General features: G+C 37.8%; 2 protein-coding genes across 4 annotated transcripts in view; one reads left to right on the top strand and one right to left on the bottom strand.

The window, feature by feature from the left end:
- The window catches only part of IGSF10 (immunoglobulin superfamily member 10), a 34,071-nt gene extending 16,260 nt beyond the window's left edge, over positions 1-17,811 (top strand). For all 3 annotated transcript variants that reach the window (XM_001370334.5, XM_007502021.3, XM_016425216.2), the window contains 2 exons: positions 649-1,549; positions 15,268-17,811. In XM_001370334.5, coding sequence (XP_001370371.3) covers positions 649-1,549; positions 15,268-17,176 — 2,810 coding nt within the window. In that variant the 3' untranslated portion in view covers positions 17,177-17,811. The remainder of the gene's footprint in view (positions 1-648; positions 1,550-15,267) is intronic.
- Positions 17,231-22,396, bottom strand: part of MED12L (mediator complex subunit 12L) — a 625,295-nt gene continuing 620,129 nt past the window's right edge. The window contains 1 exon segment of the mRNA XM_056807762.1: positions 17,231-21,535. Within this exon segment, the coding sequence (XP_056663740.1) occupies positions 21,483-21,535 (53 nt within the window). The 3' untranslated portion in view covers positions 17,231-21,482.

Here is a 22,396-nt window from a genome sequence, read left to right on the forward strand (position 1 = left end):
TTTGTGTTTATATTCAAGTGTTTTATTGATGTCTTAAAAACCTATACACCAAAGTCATCTCTGAATAACCCAGATCCCGGACCCCTTCCTGATGACAGAAACATAGTTAATACAAACTAATTACCAGGCACTTTAAAATAATCTTGCTTCATTTAGTGTTATTTAGCTACAAAAGAGAAGAATGCCCTCATCACGTTCTTGTAAGCTATTGTTAGCACTTTAAGGTTTGCAAAACTATCCACATGAGTCTATCTCATTTGAGTAGATAACACCAATATTCTATTGTTACAGCTATATTCATGTGCTGAAAAGACTAGTCTATAATTGAAATGGATAAATTAAAAATATTTGTGAAAAACTAGAAACAAAGAGAGAATGAGATACATTAAAATATATGTTCCCCAAATGGAAAATTCTAAATGAATACAATTATGGTAAATAATTTGGAAAAAATCTATGTAATTTCTTGAGTAATCTGTAACTATCTAACTTAATCTTCATTTAAAATACATTGATTGTAAGTATCTTGACTGAAAGTCACTTAAAGGAAATGGAAATTTCCTTTAAAAATTCCTTCTATACACAAAACACAGCTACCAGACTTGGATGTCCCATAACTCAAAGTGTTTTCCTTTTTATTCTTATCAGGAATTGTTTTATCTGAAGAAACACAGGAGAGCAGATTTGAAGTATTCTCTAATGGTACTCTTTTCATTCAGAATGTGAACATTCAGGACCGCGGACAGTACCTTTGTGTGGCTGCCAATCAGCATGGATCTGATAGACTTCATGTCACTTTGTCTGTGATAGCCTATCCTCCTAGGATTCTAGAAGGCCGAACAAAGGAAATTACTGCTCATTCTGGTAGTTCTGTGGAAGTAAAATGTAGAGCTGAAGGAAGGCCTACCCCTAAAATTTCCTGGATTCTAGCAAACCAAACAATGGTTTCAGAATCATTTCAGGGAAATAACCAAGCTTTGGTGAAGCCTGATGGGACTTTGGTCATCAACACACTTACTGTTTATGACCGTGGAATTTACACCTGCATGGCCAATAACCCTGCTGGTATGGATTCATGGCTGGTTAAGATACAAGTTATTGCTGCACCCCCAATAATCTTGGAACAAAAGAGACAATTCATCACAGGAATATGGGGTGAAAATTTGAAACTGCCCTGTACAGCTCAAGGAAATCCTCAGCCCAGTGTTCACTGGGTCCTTTTGGATGGCACTGAAGTGAAACCTTTACAATTTATAAATGCCAAGTGGTTCCTGTTTCCAAATGGGACCCTTTATATACGAAATATAGCCTCTTCGGACAGGGGTAATTATGAATGCATAGCCACCAGTTCCACTGGTTCAGAGAGGAGGGTAGTCAACCTAATAATAGAAGAGAGAGATACCATTCCTAGGATAGAAACTGCCTCCCAAAAACTGACTGAATTGAATTTTGGAGACAAATTGTTACTGAACTGCTCAGCTACTGGAGAACCTAAGCCCAAAATAATCTGGAGATTACCATCCAAGGCAATTGTGGACCAATGGCACAGGTAAATATAAAACCTTTGTACTCTCTAGTTAAAGCCAGTTAACTACACAGTCACCAAACTATAGATAAGGAATTCAAACTAGCTTTTGTTACATATTTCTTTTTATCATAAATAGAATTTATTTCAGGTATCTGAGCCCCTTCCTCCTCCCACCTAAGTCATAGAAGGCATCATCCAACAAATAGATTTGGATCTATAGACTATGTCTTTCATTTTTTCACTCCTCAGTTCATTCTGTGGAGGTAAACATTCACAAATTATTCTTCAAATATTAAATCTGTAGCTGTTTATACCGTTCTCTTGGTTCTTCTCACTTCACTTTTCATTAACTCATGAAGTTCTTTCCAAGTTTTAAAAAATCCACTCATCACTTCTTATAATTTAGTAGTATTCCATCACAATCATATACCACCATTTGGTTAGCCATTCCCCAGCTGATTGACATCCCCTCAATTTCCAATTCTTTACTACCATAAAGAGAGCTGCTATAGATATTTTGGAACATATAGGTTCTTTTCTTTTTTCTTTAATTTCCTTGGGAAATAGACCAAGCAATAACATTGCCAGATCTAAGGGAATATAAAGTTTTATAACTCTCTGGGTATAATATTCCAGATTGATCTCCAAGATAACTGAGCCATTTCATAGTTCTTCCAACAGTGTATTAGTGTCTCCACTTTTTACACCTCCAACATTTGTCATTTTGCCCTATGGGTTACTTTTCTAAAGGCATCTAAGGAAGCAATGTGAAGAAGTATCATGTTTCTGATGTAACAAGTGATCTTATTTTTTTTATCTGAAATTTTTTATTTAATTAATTAATTTAGAATAGTTTTCCATGGTTACACGATTTATGTTCTTTCCCTCACTTCCTCCATTCCCCCCTCCCCAACTAACACACAATTCCACTGGGTTTAACATGTATCATTGATCAAGACCTATTTCCATATTATTAACATTTGCACTAGGGTGATCATTTAGAATCTACATCCCCATCAAACCATGTGATCAAGGTGAGCTTCTTATTTAAATGAGTATAGCTAAATTGGTATGGGACTAGCATATGCTTCCATTCCAAGAAAAGCTGAAAATAATAACTACATTAGTGGATAAGTGAGGAGAGAAAAAAAATTTTAGGCTCTATTAGGTAGACCTATCCTGTAGTACATTTTTAGTGTATAAATGGAAAAAGCATCATCATCATCATCATCATCATCATCATCATCATCATAACAGCACTTATATATAGCACTTAAAAAACCCTTACCCTTCTGTCTTAGAATCAATATTAAGTGTTGGCTCCAAGGGAAGAAGAGCAGTGTCACACAGCTGAAAAGTGTCTTTGAACTCAGGACATCCCATCTCTAGGCTAGCTCTTTATCCACTGAGCCACTTAATTGTTCTTGTATCAAACTTTTTGCAAAGTACTTTATGTGCTTTTGATCCTCACAACAAACCTGGAAGGTAGGTTCTATTATCCCTATTTTACAGATGAGAAAACTGAGACATTGGTTAAATGAATGCCCAGCACCATATAGCTGGTGTCTGAGGCCATATTTGAACTCATATATTCTTAATCATGTGTTTTTTCTTGGTTTGCATGTTGATATGGTCAATTATGTGGATGGTTTTCCTAATATTGAACCATCCTTGCATTCCTGGTATAAACCCTCCTGATCACTTGCTGGAGTCTTTTTGCAAGTATCCTATTTAAGATTTTTGCATCTATGTTCATTAGGAAGATATGTCTGTAGTTTTCTTTCTCCGTTTTTGACCTGCCTGGCTTGGAATCAGTACCATATTTGTGTCATAAAAGGAATTTGGAAGAACTCCCTCTTTGCTTATTATGTCAAATAGTTTGTATAGTATTGGGATTACCTGTTCTTTGAATGTTTTATAAAATTCACTTGTGAATCCATCAGGCCCTGGGGATTTTTTCTTAGGGAGTTCTTTGATGGTCTGTTGGATTTCTTTTTCTGATGTGGGATTATTTAAGAATTCTATTTCTTCTTCTGTTTAGACAATTTATATTTTGGTAAATATTCATCCATATCACCCAGATTGGCATATTTATTGCCATATAATTGGGCAAAATAGTTTTTAATGATTGTCTTAATTTCCTCTTCATTGGAGGTGAGGTTCCCCTTTTCATCTATGATACTTTTAATTTGCTTTTCTTCTTTCCTTTTTAAAATTAGATTGACTAATATTTTGTCTATTTTGTTTGTTTTTTTCAAAATACCAGCTTCTAGTCTTATTGATTAGTACAATAGTTCTATCACTTTCAATTTTATTAATTTCTCCCTTAATTTTTAGGATCTCTAATTTGGTTTTCTTCTGGGGGTTTTTAATTTATTTGCTTCCAAGTTTTTTGATATGCATGTCCAATTTGTTGATCTCTGCCCTCCCTAATTTATTAATATATGAACTCAAGGATATAAAATTTCCTCTGAGTACTGCTTTGGCTGCATCCCATAAGGTTTGAAAGGATGTCTCACCATTGTCATTTTCTTCAATGAAATTATTAATTATTTCTATGATTTGTTCTCTAACCAATTTTGGAGAATCATATAATTTAATTTCCAATTGATTTTTGATTTGGTTCTCCATGTACCCTTACTGATCATTATTTTTATTGCATTATGATCTGAAAAGGTTGCATTTATTATTTCTGCTTTTCTGCATTTGTATGCCATGTTTTTATGACCTAGTATATGGTCAATCTTTGTGAATGTGCCATGTGCTACTGAAAAGAAGGTGCATTCCTTTTTGTCCCTATTTATTTTTCTCCATATATCTATTCACTCTAATTTTTCTAAGATTTCATTCACCTCTTTTACCTCTTTTTTATTTTTTTTTATTTGATTTATCTAAATTTGATAGTGGTTGGTTCAGGTCTCCTACTAATACGGTTTTTACTATATTTACTCCTTTAATTCCCCTATTTTCTCCATTAGAAATTTGTTTGCTATATTATTTGGTGCATACATGTTGATTAGTAATATTTCCTCATTGTCTATACTCCCTTTTATCAGGATGTATTTACTTTCCCTATCCCTTTTAATAAGATCTATTTTTGCTTTGGCTTTGTCAGATATCATGATTGCAACTCCTGCCTTCTTTCTATCAGTTGAGGCCCAATAGGTCTTATTACAACCTTTAATTCTGACCTTGTGAATATCTACCTGCCTCAGGTGTGTTTCTTGTAGACAACATAGGGTAGAATTCTGGATTCTAATCCCCTCTCCTATTCGTCTATGTTTTATGGGTGAGTTCATCCCATTCACATTCAAAGTTATGTGAATTTCCTGGCATTTTGATCTCCTCCCCTAATTCTGACCTTTCTTCTTTTGCTATATCCTTTTAAACCAGAGGTTTACTTTTAATCAGTCCCCCTAGTCCCCTCCCTTGATAGGCTTCCCTTTCTGGCCCCTTCCTTTTTGTTGCCTTCTTTTTTTTAGGGTCTGTTAATTTCCTTCCCCCCTCTCCTTCCCTACCTTTTTGTACTCCCTTCCCCCTACCCCCCTTAGTTTTACTTTCTTCCTTAACCTGTTGGATGATAGAATTTAAGATCCCAATGGATCTAGATGCTCTTCCCTATCAGAGTTGATTTCACTGAGAGTAAGGTTTAAGTATTACCTATTAGCATTCTCTTCCTCTCCCTCTTATAAGAGTATTCTTCCCCTCCCTTTCCCATGTGTATCTTTGTGTGAAAAAGATTATTCTATTTAATTTGTTTCTATTTCTTCAAGTATCTCTTGGTACCATCATCGATCCCCCCCACACCTTTTTTTTTAATTCAAACTCTCTTCTATAAGGGCTACAATTAGATAAAATTATATATATATATTAATATATGGGGAAAATGTTATTTGTAGCTCTCAAAAATGTTATTTGAACTCATATATTCTTGACTGGATGCAACACTCTATCCACTAGACAACTTAGCTAGGGGTGGAAAGCAGAGGTGGGGTGAGAGATGAATGACTTGAAGATGGTTTGAGGGCAGCAGTAGGATGGGTCTTGGTTGGCAATAGTGTGAGTGCTAACCAATCAGAAGCCCAAATTCTGAGGGCAGGAGCTGAAGTACAGTATCACAAATAGAGGGGGGCACGTGGAACATGGCAACCCAAAGACAGCCTGGTCGCAGCAGTACAATGCTGCTGTAGAGGCCTTGAAAGTTGAAATTATGCTCTTTTATCCATTTTGCTTCATACAGAAGTGTACCCTAGTGGTCTTCACATGTGGCAGATGTCATATTACATATTAATGTGTGTAGAAGAAAAAAAGATGGTTATTTAGATCCTAGCATTGCATAGAGAAGTTAGTAATGTTAGCCTTGATGCTCTTCTCTTTGAAGTTATTCCCAGAGCAGGTGTATATGCCTTTAATGTCTTGCAAAGTGCTAAAGTTTCATCTAGTTATTTGGAATTCCAAGGTGGCATTTACCAAATATTCTTAGACTTCAGTGGATGGAAGTGTTACCTTGCCCCATACACTAAGAGAGATCATTACCCAAAATCTGACATTTAACTTCCACAAATCTTTGTGTACCTCTCACAATACAATAGAAATCGGAAGCGTCAATCATTTTCTGCTTCCTCCATGTCAGCTCGAAAATGGACCCAAGAGGAAATCAGGTTGCTATAATCACTCTTCGGTTTGTTTCTTCAGAATGGCTGCAGTCCTTTAGAATAGCTTTGGTGGAAGGCAGTCATAAGGCTAGAGTTACTGAAAGCATTTTTTATCTCTCTCTATACTATTTATGTATACCGAAGTCTTCTCTGCTCTTGAAGGTCTCCCTGGATACTTGAAGGCTACATCAACAGAGTGAACTCTTATTAGATCCTGGCCACTCGGGATGACTTTAAGCATGGCCCTAGGGAATAATATTTTATCCAAGGTCAAGATTGGTCAGGTTCAGAGAATCTCAGTCTTAGCTTGGCAGTAGGGCAAAAAGTAGTAGCCACAGCAACCACTGGAACTATAACCACTGAGGGACACTTACCAAGTTATAGATATGTTGTGGTCTATTTGGTGGCAGAAACTCCCTCATCAAAAAGATGTAAGCTCCTGAGAAAGAACTGTTGGAGTGGGAATGCAGATGAAAGCCTAGGATTTTTCACTTGATTATTTGGGTTCATGTTGTGGGGGGTGGGTTTTATAAGTCACTTACAAAGATGAACAATCTGGCAATATGTTTTGTGTGATGATACATGTATAACCCAGATTGACTTGCTTGCCATTTTGGGAGAGGGGAAGGAAGAAGACAATTGGGATCGTATAACTGGAAAACTTGTGTGGAAATTTGTTATGACATTTAATTAGTCAAAAAAATAAAATGAAATAGAAAAAAGGTGTAAGCAAGTTAGAATGCTGAGCTAAATATAAAAAGAAAATGTGATAAGGATAAGGGTAAAGTATTATATGTGGGATCCAAAACTCAACTTCAGAAATTTGAGATTTAAGACATGATTCATGGTGAACTGAGTTCAAATCTAGCCTCACACACTAACTAGTAAATAGATCACCAGGCCTGGACTTGGGAGGATCTGGGTTCAAATCTGACTTAGCTACATCCTAGCTATGTGAGACTAGGAAAGATAACCTCAAAAAGAGGTTAGACTAGAATAGAAGAAACCTATATAGAGATTACCTAGACTCCTGCTGGCAAAGACATGTCACTTCTACGCAGTTGGCATTTTGGGAGCTGTTCCTTCCCCCTCTTCCCAGTGCCCAAGGATGTTTTGTGCATGCCCCACTCCTCAGTCCATCTATCCAAAGCAAGCACTTTCACCCTCAGCTCTCTCCCATAAAGTGGGGGTTCACAGATAGCTTGAATTTGCCCTTAAAGGTTCACCAACATCACAGGTGAGAAAACTGAGGCTAGGGAGTCAAGTGATTTGCCCAACGTAGCACATAGTAGTAAGTAACAGAGGATAAATTTGAAAACAGGTCCCTGGTTTTCAGATCCAGATACTTTTTACTTCATGATATTGCCTCTTAATAGAAAAAGTTCTTAAAAACGATACCAAATAGAATGGATTGTTTTGGGAGGCAATAGGGTCCTCACTATGAGAGTTCTCTAAGGAAATGCTGGCTGGACACTTGTTGGATATGTGTTATGAATCTTCTCATGTATGGGTTGGACTGGATGACCTCTGAAGTCTCTTCCAATTCACAGTCCATGGTATGTCATCTAAAATTAAAAATCCTTGAAATATTCAAGTTCACATTTTACATATTTTTGCATACATATATACCAACACGGCTATGAGCTCTTAGGTGATATAGTAATCAAGAGCATTGGACTTGGAGTTAGGAAGTCCTGGGTTCAAATTCTGTCTCAGACACCTAGTAGTGTTACCTATGACAAGTCACCTAACCTCTCCTAGCCTTGGTTTCCTTACCTGTAAGATGAGGATAATATTAGCACTTAATGTGATGATTCAGAGACATCAAATTTGTACAGTGCTTTGCAAACCTTAAAGAGCTATATAAATGTTAGGTATTATTATATTTATTATGTATGTCCAATCCAGTTAAAATTAAGTGCCTATTACATGCTAGGCACTGTGCTATATGCCAGGGATACAATGAATAAAAAAGATAGTCCCTGTCCTCAGGAACTTACAATCCAATGAGGGAGGAAGGGAAAGAAGGACAACACCAAAAAATAGGCAGGAAAGAGGAGAGACCTTGAGGTCCCCATCTTGGGGGCATCTTGCTCCATGGAGTTGAAACCAGGCAGGAGAGCAGATGTAGAGTGGAGTGAGCCAAAAAGTTGAGGTCTTGCCCTCTGTAAAGGAAGATATTGGGAGGAGTTTGGTATTCCATCCTAAGGTCCTCTAATCAGAGGGGAGAAGAGGCTGAAGAAGGTGGTGTGGTCAAGGCTGAGTCAATGGCATGCTGATGAAATCAGAGGTGCCTAGGTGTGAAAATTGGAGGCTTGCATTCTATTATGTCAAAGTGCCTTTCACACACACGCACACACACACACACACACACAATTTGGCATTTTAAGAATAGTTAGTCTGTTAATAGTCAGTCAATGAGCACTTATTAAGCACCAAGTATGTGCCAGGCTAAATATTGGGCTGGTGATTTCATTAGTCTCAGGACCTCTCAGGGGGGACCCTCTACTGCTGCAAATTGGCATCTTTGTGCCTTTAACTGCCTAAAATACAGAAGTTGAATGAGTTAAGGTGGTCATCAGCAAGTTTGTATAATAAGTAGAACTTGAAGCCTGGCCCTCCTGGCTCAAAGACTAGCTCTCTACCCTTCCTTATGCTGTCTTTCTTGACATGTTATGCACTTATATATACCTACACAAATTTATTTTATAACTGCTATGCGACATAGATTGTTTTGCTTAAAAATGAATCGGGGGATATAGTCAGACGTAGAGATGACAGGTCAAATCTAGCTTGAGACACTTTCTAGATGTGTGATCCTGGGCAAGTCACCTAACCCCAATTGCCTCCCCCTTACCATTCCTCTGCCTTGGACTGATCCCAAGGCAGAAATATAAGGGTTAAAAAAATGAACTAAGGGTCATTTAGAAGGGTTATTCCTATGCTATATAGATACTGGTTTTTTCACTAATTGAAGATATCCCTCTGCCCACTTCTAATTCTCTTTGCCAAAGGCAAAGGCTGTACTTTTAATCTTGATTACTAGAAAGCAGGAGTCTGGTTTTATCCAGTGCCACCTTAGCAGCATCAAGAATTCTCACTGACAATAATCACTTCCATGCACAGTTGACACCACAGTCAATTTGACAGGGTGAAACTTTGCCTAATGGCAACCAGCCATCAAAATAGCCTGGTTAAAATGTTTACTTGATGGGAAACAGATTTAGGCAAGATAAAAAATGCTGAGGTTTGGCAGAATACAAATATTCAAAAGCTACTTTGCAAGAGCAACTCATACAGGAATGATAAGTGACTTAAAGATCGTTTTTTGTTTGTTTGTTTTAACCCATTGCACAACCTCTTTGCTTCATAGACTGTCGGGCATTTTCTAGATTTTAGCTGACACCTAAAAACAGTAGCTGTTACACTGAAATGGTTATTTCAAGGACAGTGGTAAAATTCAAAGGTTGCACATATGTGAGATTTCCCCATTGAATTACATTCATCCTTTTCTGACATATATAAAATTTTTTCATGGTCTTTATTCTACCATCTTGTCAGTTAATAAATGTAGGGGGGAAAGAGGGGAGTTTATAAAAGGTTGGACTGGATTATTTAAGAATAGAGTCACCAGGAATTTATTCCAAAGATATTTATTTACAATTTATTTACAAAATGAAGAAAGAGTAAGAAAATCAGAGAGAGTATAGGGTAAGATATCTAGCCTAAGCACTAAGTAATTTGCTCCAGGCCCCTGGCTCAACTGAGGCAGGGAGAGATACGGGGAGTCTCTCTTAAGAGGTAGGTTTCTCCTGAGGCTAGTTTCTTCAGAAAATTCAGGAAAGGAGTCAGCTTTTTCACTCATCATGTATCAGTCCAAAGGAAGAGATTTAAGGACACTCTCACTGGGAAACAAGGTCTCAGGTCCAGACAGCAGATTCTTCTTCAGCCTCCAACCTGATCTCAGAACTCCAGAAGAAGACCAGGTTGAACTCCTTCACAAATCAGAAGAACAAAGTCTCCAGTCTCCACTCGAAAGAATGAATGAAGAATTCTCCCTCACAGGAAGTGACAGCTCCTTTTAAAGACTTTTATTTTGCATCACTTCTTGTGCCTTCCCCTAATTTTTATGTCTACCAATTCTAGTTGAAGCTTTGCTTAGGACTGCCCAGGGGGTAGTAAGTTTGATTCTGATTCGTCACCCACTATTGCACACGTGGGTCACAGACCTTCCCATTTAATGATTTTTTAAAATATTATTTTATTTGGTTATTTACAAACATTATTCATTGGAAACAATGATCATTATCTTTTCCTCCCCCACCCCCCTCCCACCACTTCTCCCATAGCCAGCGCACAATTCCACTGGGTATCACATGTGTTCTTGGTTTGAACCCATTTCCATGTTGTTGGTATTTGCACTAGAGTGTTCATTTAGAGTCTCTCCTCAGTCATTTCCTCTCAGCCCCTGTAGTCAAGCAGTTGCGTTTCATAGGTGTTTTTACTCCCACAGTTTATCCTCTGCTTGTGGATAGTGTTTTTTAGATCCCTGCAGATTGTTCAGAGACATTGCATTGTCCCTAGTGGAGGAGTCCATTATCTTCACTTGTACCACAGTGTATTAGTCTCTGTGTATAATGTTTTCCTGGTTCTGCTCCTCTCACTCTGCATCACTTCCTGGAGGTTGTTCCAGTCTCCATGGAATTTCTCCACTTTATTATTCCTTTGAGCACAATAGTATTCCATCAGCAACATATAGCACACTTTGTTCAGCCATTCCCCAATTGAAGGGCATCCCCTCATTTTCCAATTTTTGGCCACCACAAAGAGCGCAGCTATGAATATTCTTGTACAAGTCTTTTTCCTTATTATCTCTTTGGGGTACAAGCCCAGTAGGGCTATGATTTGCATTTCCAATTGATTGATTTCTGCTCTCCCTAGTTTGTTAATATATGCACTCAGGGATATGAATTTAACTCTGATTACTGCTTTGGCTGCATCCCAAAAGGTTTGAAAGGATGTCTCGCCATTGTCATTTTCCTTGATGAAATTATTATTTCTGTGATTTCTTCTCTAACTAAATGATTTTGGAGTATCATATTGTTTAATTTCCAATTAATTTTTGATTTGGCTTTCCACATACCATTACTGATCATTATTTTTATTGCCTTGTGATCTGAAAAGGCTGCATTTATTACTTCTGCTTTTCTGAATTTTATGCCATGTTTCTGTGACCTAGTGAATGATCTATTTTTGTTAATGTGCCATGTGGGGCTGAGAAGGTATATTCCTTTTTGTCCCTATTTATTTTTCTCCATATGTCTATTAATTCTAATTTTCCTAAGATTTTATTCACTTCTTTTACCTCTTATTTATTTTTTGATTTATCTAAATTTGATAAGCGTTGGTTCAAATCTCCCACTAATATTGTTTTGCTGTCTATTTCTTCCTTCGATTCTCCTAGTTTCTCCATTAGAAATTTGGGTGCTATATTATTTGGTGCATACATGTTGATTAGTGATATTTCCTCATTATCTAAAGTCCCTTTTAACAAAATATAATTACTTTTCCTATCCCTTTTAATCAGGTCTATTTTTGCTTTGGCTTTATCAGATATCATGATTGCAACTCCTGCCCTCTTTCTATCAGTTGAGGCCCAGAAGGTCTTACTCCATCCTTTAACTCTGACCTTGTGGGTATCTACCTACCTCATGTGTGTTTCTTGAAGACAACATATAGTAGGGTTTTGGATTCTAACCCATTCTGCGATTCGTCTACATTTTATGGGTGACTTCATCAAAGTTATGATTGTGACTTGTGAATTCTCTGGCATTTTGATATCCTTCCCTAATTATACCCTTTCTTCTTTAGCTCTAACCTTTTAATCCAGTGATTTACTTTGAATCAGTCCCCCTTGTCCCCTCCCTTGATATGTTTCCCTTTCTAGCCCCTCCCTCTTTGTTCCCTCCCCCTCCCCCCTCTCCTTCCCTCCCCTTTTGTTTTCCCTACCCCCCTCCCTCCCTTGGTTTTCCCTTCTCCCTACCCTTGTTGGGTAAGATAGAATTCAAGATTCCAATGGATCTGGATGTTTTTCCCTCTCAGAGTTGATTTCCCTGAGAGTAAGGTTTGAGTAAAAACTCTCTTCCTCTCCTTCTTATAGGAGTTTTCTTCCCCTCCCCTTCCCGTGTGAATCTTTGTGTGAGAAAGATTATTCTATTTGATTTTTCTTTTACCCCTATTTACACATTACATTTTCCATATATTAATATATGTAGATTGATATAAATGTAGTCCTTATAGAAGAGTTTGAATGAATGAAAAGATAACAATTTTCTCCTTTTCCCTTTCCTTCATATTTACCTTTTCAGGTATTCCATGCTCTTTGTTTTTCGGTATCAAACTTTCCACAGAGCTCTGGTCTTTTCTTTGCAAATGCTTGGAAATCTTCTATTTTGTTGAATGCCCATACTTTCCCTTGGAAGTATATAGTCAGTTTTGCTGGGTAGCTGATTCTTGGTTGGAGACCCAGCTCTCTTGCCTTTCTGAAAATCATGTTCCATGCCTACGATCATTCAGAGTGGAACTTGCAAGGTCTTGTGTGACCCTGATTGGCATTCCTTTATATTCAAAATGTCTTTTTCTGGCTTCTTGTAGGATCTCCTCACAACTGTAAGTAAGGTGTTCATACTTTTGGTGATTTTAAATCCAAAAATGGGCAGGGGTTATGATTTAATCTTCACAATCAGGGGAAAGTTAATTAATTTCATTTTCACAATCAGGGGAGAGTTAATCTGAACCTTCACTGAGATATTCAAGAATAAGTTTTCACATGTGGACTTAAAAAACAGTCCCACTAAGTGACCTTGGATAACTTTCCTACTTCCATTCCAGTTTTTCTTTATCAAATACCATTAGGAAAATTTGTCCCCTTTCCAACAAATAAAGGTATTAAATGAACACCGAATAATAGTGTATTGACAATAACTAATCATGACATAGTTTAATATGTGTCAGGCATTGGGCCAAGTACTGAACAATCATTATCTCATTTGATCCTCACAATGACCCTAGGAAGTTGCTGCCATTTTTATCCCCATTTATAGTTGAGGCAATCAGAAGTAAAATATTACAAAGTATGTGAGGCTGGATTTGAATTCGTCTTTCTGACTCCAGGCGTCCCACTCTATTTACTGTTACCTAGCTAGGTGCCTAAGCTAGAGATTATTCAGTGGAGAGTAACCAGGTAGAGGTCTTTGAATGTTTAGCCTGGAGAACAGAAGACTTGGAAAACACAGGGAGGCTCTCAGATATTTCAAGGAAGGCATGACATGTAGAGGAGAGATTAAGCTTGTTCTTAATGTTCCCAGAGTTCAATGGAGCACAGTGTCTTCTTCACAAAGAAAATGTCAGTGAATCAAGGTATGAGCAATAACAATAACAAAAAGACCTCAATGTTTTTCAAAAAAATATTTACCATCCTGGAATCTTTTAGAATAGTTTTTGCTATAAACAAGAATTTGACAAAAGGTTGCTCTGCTTACTTAACTAAAAGGCAATTCTTATTTCTACTTAAATGGTAGCTTTGAGCTCATCTGGAGTGCTCTAGCGGGCATTTGTGGGTCCCCTGGAATGTCTTGGTGTATTAATTCAGCAGGTATGAATACAGATTTGTAGTGTATAGGGTACTGAATTTGGACTAAAGGAAGCCAGGGTTTAAATTCCTCCTTGACATTTGGTGGCTTTGTGACCCTGGGAAGGTCATTTTCCTTCTTTGCGCTTCAGTTTGCTTCTCTGTAAAAAATGAAAAGCTTGGAATTGATGACTTCTGATGTCCATTCTGAGGGCAGCGAGGTGGTGCAGTGGCCTCCTGAGTTCAAATATGGCCTCAAACACTAACTGGGTGACTCTGGGTGGATCACTCGGCCCTGTTTGCCTCAGTTTCCTAATGTGTAAAATGAGCTGGAGAAGGAAATGGCAAACCATTCCAGTATCTTTACTAAGAAAACCCCACATGGGACCATGAAGGGGCAGACACAACAGGAATGACTAAACCACAGGGTCCCTTATAATTCCAAATCTACAATCTTATAATGGGTCTATCTTGGCCCTCTTTCAGCAATTAGAATTTCACCTTGTTAACACATCAGTGCCATCTAGTGGCAAAATAAGTGAACTGTGGGTTATGCACTGACTATAGGAAAGGGATTTCATATGTATCCATCCATCCATCTATCCATCCATCCACCCATCCATCCATCCACCCATCCATCCATCCTTCCATCCTTCCATCCATCCATCCATCCATCCATCCACTCATCCATCCATCCACCCATCCATCCATCCTTCCATCCTTCCATCCATCCATCCATCCATCCATGCATCCATCCATGCATCCATTCACTCATTCATTCATTCTTGTTATTCCTTCCAAAATGGTATTTTAGGGATGATTTTGCAGTTAAGAAAGGCAACATCCAGTATAGGACAATTTCAGCTGCTTTAGCAGGAGTTCCTCCATGTCTCAACAGACAATTCTTTCTGTAAGGAGGGCAGACATGAAGGTATTTCCTCTAGAAAAGCAAACAGCAGCACAGCTTTACTACAAAATAAGTTAGCTAACATCTCATCTGCAGGAAACACATTGAAAAAATTAGTCCAGATTTTTTAAAATGTGAAAAATGGTACCTGGGAGGAGTTGCTAATATTCTAAAGTTCTAGTAAGTTCTCTCTCAATGAATGTGAACTTTTTTTGCATCAACTTTCTATGGGGGAGGTAGTGGTGGTGGTAAAATTCTTAGTTTAAATGCAGATAAGAAATAACATTTTCTTCATACCTTGGAAATGTGAGGTCAGTCTTTAAAATTTTAAAACCTATTTCAATGCACTTAGCATGGATTATTTTATGAAGTGGCAAAACCCACAAATAAACATTTTAGCAGTTGTGTCACACTGCTTAGTGAAACAGATTAGAAATGAAAGCAACTGCAAAATTATAGAAACATCCATAAATTGAGGTTTATTTATAATGAATTTCAACTCTTCCTTCCATGTTACTCATTAAAAATTAATCTTTTCTACCCTCAGAATGGGCAGTCGGATCCATGTCTATCCCAACGGATCCTTGCTTATTGAGGCAGTCACCGAAAAAGATGCAGGTGATTATCTGTGTGTGGCCAGAAACAAAATGGGTGATGACCTGATTTTGATGAAAGTCAGCCTGAGAATGAAACCTGCCAAAATTGACCATAAGCAGCATTTCAAAAAGCAAGTGTTATATGGGAAGGACTTCCAAGTAGATTGCAAAGCTTCAGGCTCCCCAGTGCCAGAGATATCTTGGAGTCTGCCAGATGGAACAATGGTAAACAATGTCATGCAAGCAGATGATGGTAGGAGACGGTCCCGGCGATACATCCTTTTTGATAATGGTACTTTATATTTCAACAAGGTTGGAATTGCAGAGGAAGGAGATTATACCTGTTATGCACAGAACACTCTAGGGAAAGATGAAATGAAGGTTCACCTGACAGTTGTTACTGCCTCCCCTCGGATAAGACAGAGCCATAAGACGTATGTTCGAGTGACTGCTGGGGAAACTGCGATCCTTGTCTGTGAGGTCATTGGGGAGCCCCGGCCCCAAATATTTTGGTTGCTTCCTTCCAATGACATAATTTCATCCTCTACTGACAGATACTTGTTACATGATAACGGATCATTATCTATTAGCAAAGTAAAGTTGCTAGATTCTGGAGAGTACATGTGTGTTGCACGAAATCCCAGTGGGGATGACACAAGACTCTACAGACTGGATGTTGTCTCCAAGCTCCCCCTCATCAACGGTCTATATTCCAACAAGACAGTCATCAGAGCAACAGCAGTGAGGCACTCTAAGAAATATCTGGACTGCCGAGCAGAAGGGACACCTCCACCACAAATAATGTGGATTATGCCAGACAACATTTTCCTCACAGCACCATATTATGGAAGTCGGATCACTGTCCATAAAAATGGCACCCTAGAAATCAGGAATGTCAGGCTCACCGACACAGCAGATTTTATTTGCATTGTTCGTAATGATGGAGGAGAAAGCATTCTGGTTGTACAACTAAAGGTATTAGAAATGCTACGACGGCCAACATTTAGAAATCCATTTAATGAAAAAATTGTGGCCCAGCCTGGGAAACCCTTGGCATTGAACTGTTCTGTTGATGGAAATCCACCCCCAGAGATCATTTGGCTTTTACCTAACGGCACACGATTTTCTGGTGGAACCTCAAATTCCCGGTATCAACTAGGAAGAAATGGCTCCTTGATTATTATGAAGCCAACTAGGGATGATGCAGGGAAATATCGTTGTACTGCAAGAAATCAAGTTGGTTACATCGAAAAACTCATTATTTTGGAAATTGGCCAGAAACCTGTCATTCTTACTTATGTGCTGGGGATGATAAAGGGTATCACTGGGGAATCTGTAACCCTTCATTGCATGTCTGATGGAAGCCCTAAGCCAAACATCATCTGGACAGTGCCCAGTGGTCATGTGATCGACAGACCTCAAATGAATGGAAAATACATATTACATGAAAATGGTACATTGGTCATCCCCAAGGCCACTCCTCATGACAGAGGAAGCTATGCGTGCAAAGCACAGAACACCATTGGTGAAGCAGTGATAACCATCCCCGTCATGATCGTTGCCTACCCGCCACGGATTACCAATCGCCCCCCCAGGAATGTGCGGACATTGACTGGAGCAGCCATTCAACTCCACTGCGTGGCTCTGGGGATACCTAAACCAGAAGTCACCTGGGAAATGCCTGACCACTCGGTGCTTTCTGCAGCAAAAAAGGTGAGGTCAACTGGAAGTGAACTTCTTCGCCCACAAGGCACGCTCATTCTTCAAAACCCCAAGACTTCAGATTCAGGGATGTACACTTGCACAGCAAAGAACCCCCTTGGGAGTGATTATGCAACAACTTATGTTCAAGTGATCTGAGATGAGTAAAGAACCATTGGAACAGCTGTTAACAAAGTTTACATCTGGACAGAGTCTATTTTTGGAATAAGTTTAATCAAAGGCAGCCATAGGCATGTAAATGATTTTAAATACATTTACAGTATTAAATTTACAATGGACATGCAAAAAAAAAAGACTTGGAAAAAAATCTTGCATGATAAACTCCTACTGATTTCTTCAATGACCAAATGGATTTCAAAACAAACTTTAACTTAAGGCACTTTTATTTTGCCAACAAATAACAATGACCAATAAAACTATTTTCCCATAAAATAAGAAATCTTGAATGTACCTGAATTCTTCAGTAAAAGATAGACCTACTCCCCTACCCCCAGTTGCCTAGTGTCCATCTTGTATCATTATAAGCATGGCACCTACATTATGGAAAACCAAAAAAGATCATTTTTTCATGAGTGGTAAATTACCATCCAGATGTACAAATGTCTTGTCGTTTGTTTATAAATATTTTGTTAAAGCCTACAGAAGACAATGTCGAATGTCTTGCTCATGACACATTATACTTCCACACTGTAAGTTTTCTTTGACAGGGAATAAAACATCTCTTAATAGTTGGATTTTAACAATAAATGCTGTCAGATTTTCACATTTACAAAGGACCTGAACTTATTAATAAGGGAAAGGAACTGGTTTTATAATCCACCAATCTATTGCAAATGCAAGGAAACATTTCTATGATTTGAAAAATTATTGTGTGTGTGTGTGTGTGTGTGTGTGTGTGTGTGTGTGTGTGTATTTGGTCCAGATCAGTGAGTACACTGGTAAGCAGCAGCTCCCACTGTGGAAACTACCCCCATCAATAAGAATGGGCCACTCATCTCTAACTTCTAATCAAAGTTGAAGGACTTGCTATGATTACATAGCCGTAAGTAGGGGTCAGAGACAGGAGTTGAACCTACATCTTCCCGACTTTATTATCCACTCTATCAGGCTGCCTGTATCTCCAAAGAATGCCACACTGAATTATGAGCTATATGGCCTTTAAAAAATAGAGAATTTCTTTATGAGAAAATATTAAGTGAGGGACTTTTATACTACAAATGAAATTTCATTGCATTTCAAATTGAAAGAGAATTCAATCAACTTTTTAATGAAATGCTTTCTTTTCTAATTCATTGAATTGCATTCATATGAAGGGATCCAACAATTCAATAGGAATTAATCTATCTCAGGGAAGCTAAAGGCCATTAACCTCTTTGTAACTCTAGAGGCTAGTAGAGTCCAGCATAAATCCTCTATCATAAAATGCCCGACTCCTTTTTAGGAAGGAAAATGGGGCCAATCAAGAGGAAGGTTCTACGAGGCTTGTTCAGATAGTCTCTAGGCATTTAAGTTGAGAATGGCATTATTATCTCCCCTTCTCCCGCCCCCCACCAACAAATGCCAATCCCATGAGAATATATAGACAGGATGGCTCATTTACTAGTGGCTGCATGTCAGGGTTTATGTTTTAAATGCCCTATCTATTAGCCCATTACAAACACAAACACTGGCATGTATCCACTATTACACGTTTTAAATATGACAACATTTTAATTGCCCTTCTCAGGAGGCTGTCTGATGACTAATATTAAACTCTGACGTTGGCTCTGGTGGGTCAAGGGATGCCATTTTGAATAATGACTCGTTTCCACTTCCTGCCAAGTTAAGGACAATTCGAATAGATATATATATATGGAATGAACTGATGTTGGTCAAAGAGGAAGGGTCATTTAAGTTCAAAACATTCAGAAACTGTTCTACACCCCTTTGGAATTTGAAGTCTTATTTTGAAAAGAGGTGAGGACTCTTCTCCAAACTAAGGTGATTTCCTCTCTCTACCTCACTATGCAAAATATCAGAATGCATCAATGGACATACTAACAGGCTCTTACTTCAGGTTAAACACCAGTCATTTTAGTGCAAAACGTTGCATTTATTTAAAAAAAAAAGTCTAAGGATGGAGATTAAATGGGGAAAATATGGCGGGGCTTGAAGCTTATTCAGTTAGAGTTTTCTTTCTTTTCTTTTTGTTCCGCTAGAACTTTTAGAACCGCTATTTAGGAAATCTGATTCCTAGCCCTAGCTCACTACCTACTTCCCACTTGGTCCATGAGGGATGGAATCCTACAATGATTTGGCTTCCTCAGTCTCCAATGGACACAATCATACCAATTTCTCTCAGGCCTTTCATGTGAGTTACGATAAATAAATTACTTGAAATAACTTCTGCAAAATATAAAGTGCTTGCAAATGCTATGCGATTGTAACGATTATTCTAAAAAGAGTCTGATTATCATTTGCTCTTCGAGCGAGGCCAAAAAAAAAATAAATCCCCAAACACGTAAGAATGGCATTTTTAATGCCATTGGGTTTGAAGGGCAGAGGGAAGGAAAAGACAACTAACTAGGCATGAGAGTCACATTCCAGTCGTTTTGTCAATGTGGTGATGTTATTTGAATAACAAGAATATATTAATTTAACAGTTTCACTAACATTAATGATGATTTTTGAAACAAAAAGCTGAGTTTTATAGATAGATGTTCAGAAAAGAAACACGAACGATTAATTCAGGGATGACAATGGTCTTAATGTTTTGGCAAAGTCTTCTCCAGCCCAGAGTAAACTGAGAACACGCGGGCCAGAATGGAATATTTTCACAGTGTACAAAGCAGTCCACATGAATGTTACCACGGCAAAAGTAAGCAGATGTGAGTCGGAGGCTGTTTGCATTTGTCAAAATGTGCAATGAGTCACTCACCACAGAAAATACAAATCACCTAGAGAATGCATTTCAAAACAAAATCACCACCTACTGTGGAATTAGTGGCATTCATGGGAAAATGCCGCTCTACGCAGTTTGCTCAGTATAGACATCTATTCACAGTTTGTTTGACTATTATACATGTAAAATCATATGGCAAAAGGAAAAAAATGAATGAATACAGTCTGAGGAAAATATCCCCATATGTTTTTTTTTAAATGCCCTGCAATTTTCACATTCAAAATTTGTGCATCTAATTCTAAAAAAATATTATATGGAATACTCTTAAGTTACACAAACTGATAATCATTTACCGTAATTTTTACTCTAATATGAGCAAATTACCACATACTTGAACAAAGTTAAAATAGTTATTATTTCTTTATAATAAATCTGATGTATAATTTAATTGTGCTTTTGTTGCACCAATTTATAAATACAGTATAGGCAATACACAACCAGGACTGACACTAACGATAATAATTAAATTCAAAAGAGCAAATACTTACCATACAAAAGAAAAAGCCAAGTCTATCTTATGAGAGGGATAGCTTTGGGGGCTTTAGGGCCAGATTCCAGGGAAACTGAGCCAAGCCTGAGGACTACCAAATCTCAGAACAGCTTTAAAGAACTTGCCTAGAATGGGAATGAGGACTTTTGTTAGGCTGGCAAAAAGGCTCTGAAGAGAAGAACCTGGAGAGTCACGGTGCCGGTTTGGGCACGAAATGAAAGTGATCCACTACAGTAAATGCAGGTCTTTAGAAATGACACTTCGTCCATTTCTAAAGCTCCCTGCCCCAGCAAGGGCATTCCCATTGAAAGCAATTTATGAACATACTGCTAATGAGGCTAAAGAACCTCAGCCTGCAGCTTTGCAATAACTCCCAGGAAGTTTAAATATAAGCAAAAACTGTTTCAGCACCTTCTGACCACAAGGAAAGCGAGAGAAAAAAAATCCTGTCATTGAATCACAACAAAAGAGTTTATAAAGTGCTTATGAAATTACCAATATTTAAAATGAAAAGGTCTCAAAGACGTGTCTTTTTTACTCTTAAAGGATCTTCTGAGAGGTGAGCACTTAATGAGTAAGTCAACCTTCATCTCAAAATCTTTCCACTGAGCAGTCTGGCCAGCACAGTTCCTCCCCAAATGCTTTGCCGCTACTAAATGATAATAGAAGATCCAGCATTCTCCATTCTTTGTAAAATGCAAAGATTCAGAAAAGCACCAATTTTGAATGCTTCCCCACGGAACTCTTCTTGGAAGTTTGCCCAGATGAAGCAAACTTGGAAACCAACTTTAAAGCTGAGTACAACAAAGCAAAAACAAAACTTCTTGCCGCTTTCTGATAGTTTCTCTTGAAATGTAGCAAAAAAAAAATTGTTTTCTTTGTTTTAAATGGAGGCAAACTTAAAAGAAACCATGGAAAAAAATGGAAAATTTCTAAGGATAACTAGTGCATTGGATTTGATTTGCTATTCTTCAGTGCAAACATCAAACCAGGTGCATTTCTTCAGCTACATTTTAGAAGTGTGAAGGATGCCCATATGGAGTTACTCCTTGTTGTGGCTGATTACCTAAAGAAAAAAAATTCATCATGTAAAATTGTACTAACTCATGTAGCTGCAAATGAGTGGTGCAGAGAAATAAAAATAAAAAAATAAATGCAGGGAAGAATTTAAAAAATACGAATACGTTCAGAAAAGTAAAAAAAAAAAATTAGAAAGTCCATGAAACCAAATGGACCCTCCATTTTGTCAAACAGTCTTTTCTTCACTATAATGAAATGTATTTTTAAAATAAGCTTTTTCAAAGCTAAGTAACAGAGAGGCAGCTAGGTGGCAGAGTGGATAGAGTTCTAGGTCTACATTCAAGCGGACCTGGGCTCAGATCTGACCTCAGATATGTCCTAGGGGGCAAGTCGTGTAACCCCTTTTGCCTAGTCCTGACCCTCTGTCCTAGAGTTGTTACTAAGAAAATAGCAGTTAAAAAAAACAAAGTAACAGAATTCTAAAACATTCACAGTAAAATTTCCCCAGGGCATATATTTTTTTTTTTTTATAAAAGTCAACACTTAAAAAGAAAAACATCTACTAAGTATTTTATAATCCAAAATAGGGGCAATATTGTAACATTCCCTCCTTTTCTTTTCTTTTTTTTTTAACTGGGTTGAGAAATTGTGGCAACCAGTTTTAACAAGAGGAAAAACAGTCTCCAGACTGACTTTAAACAAGTGTCAGAGAGGGTATGGATTGTAATAAAAGCAACATTTCCAAACATGAAAAAAAAAGACACTGACTCAGTATTTACTTTGTAAATGAAAGTAACTACAGATATTCCTTCACTGATTTCAAGATGTGAGTAGAGTCTTGTAAACATTCCAGGTCCAAACCAAAGTAGGTAATGATACTATGTCCTCTCCTCCCCATGTGGTTTTC

The sequence above is a fragment of the Monodelphis domestica genome, chromosome 8, assembly GCF_027887165.1.
Source record: "Monodelphis domestica isolate mMonDom1 chromosome 8, mMonDom1.pri, whole genome shotgun sequence".
Lineage (NCBI taxonomy): Eukaryota > Metazoa > Chordata > Mammalia > Didelphimorphia > Didelphidae > Monodelphis > Monodelphis domestica.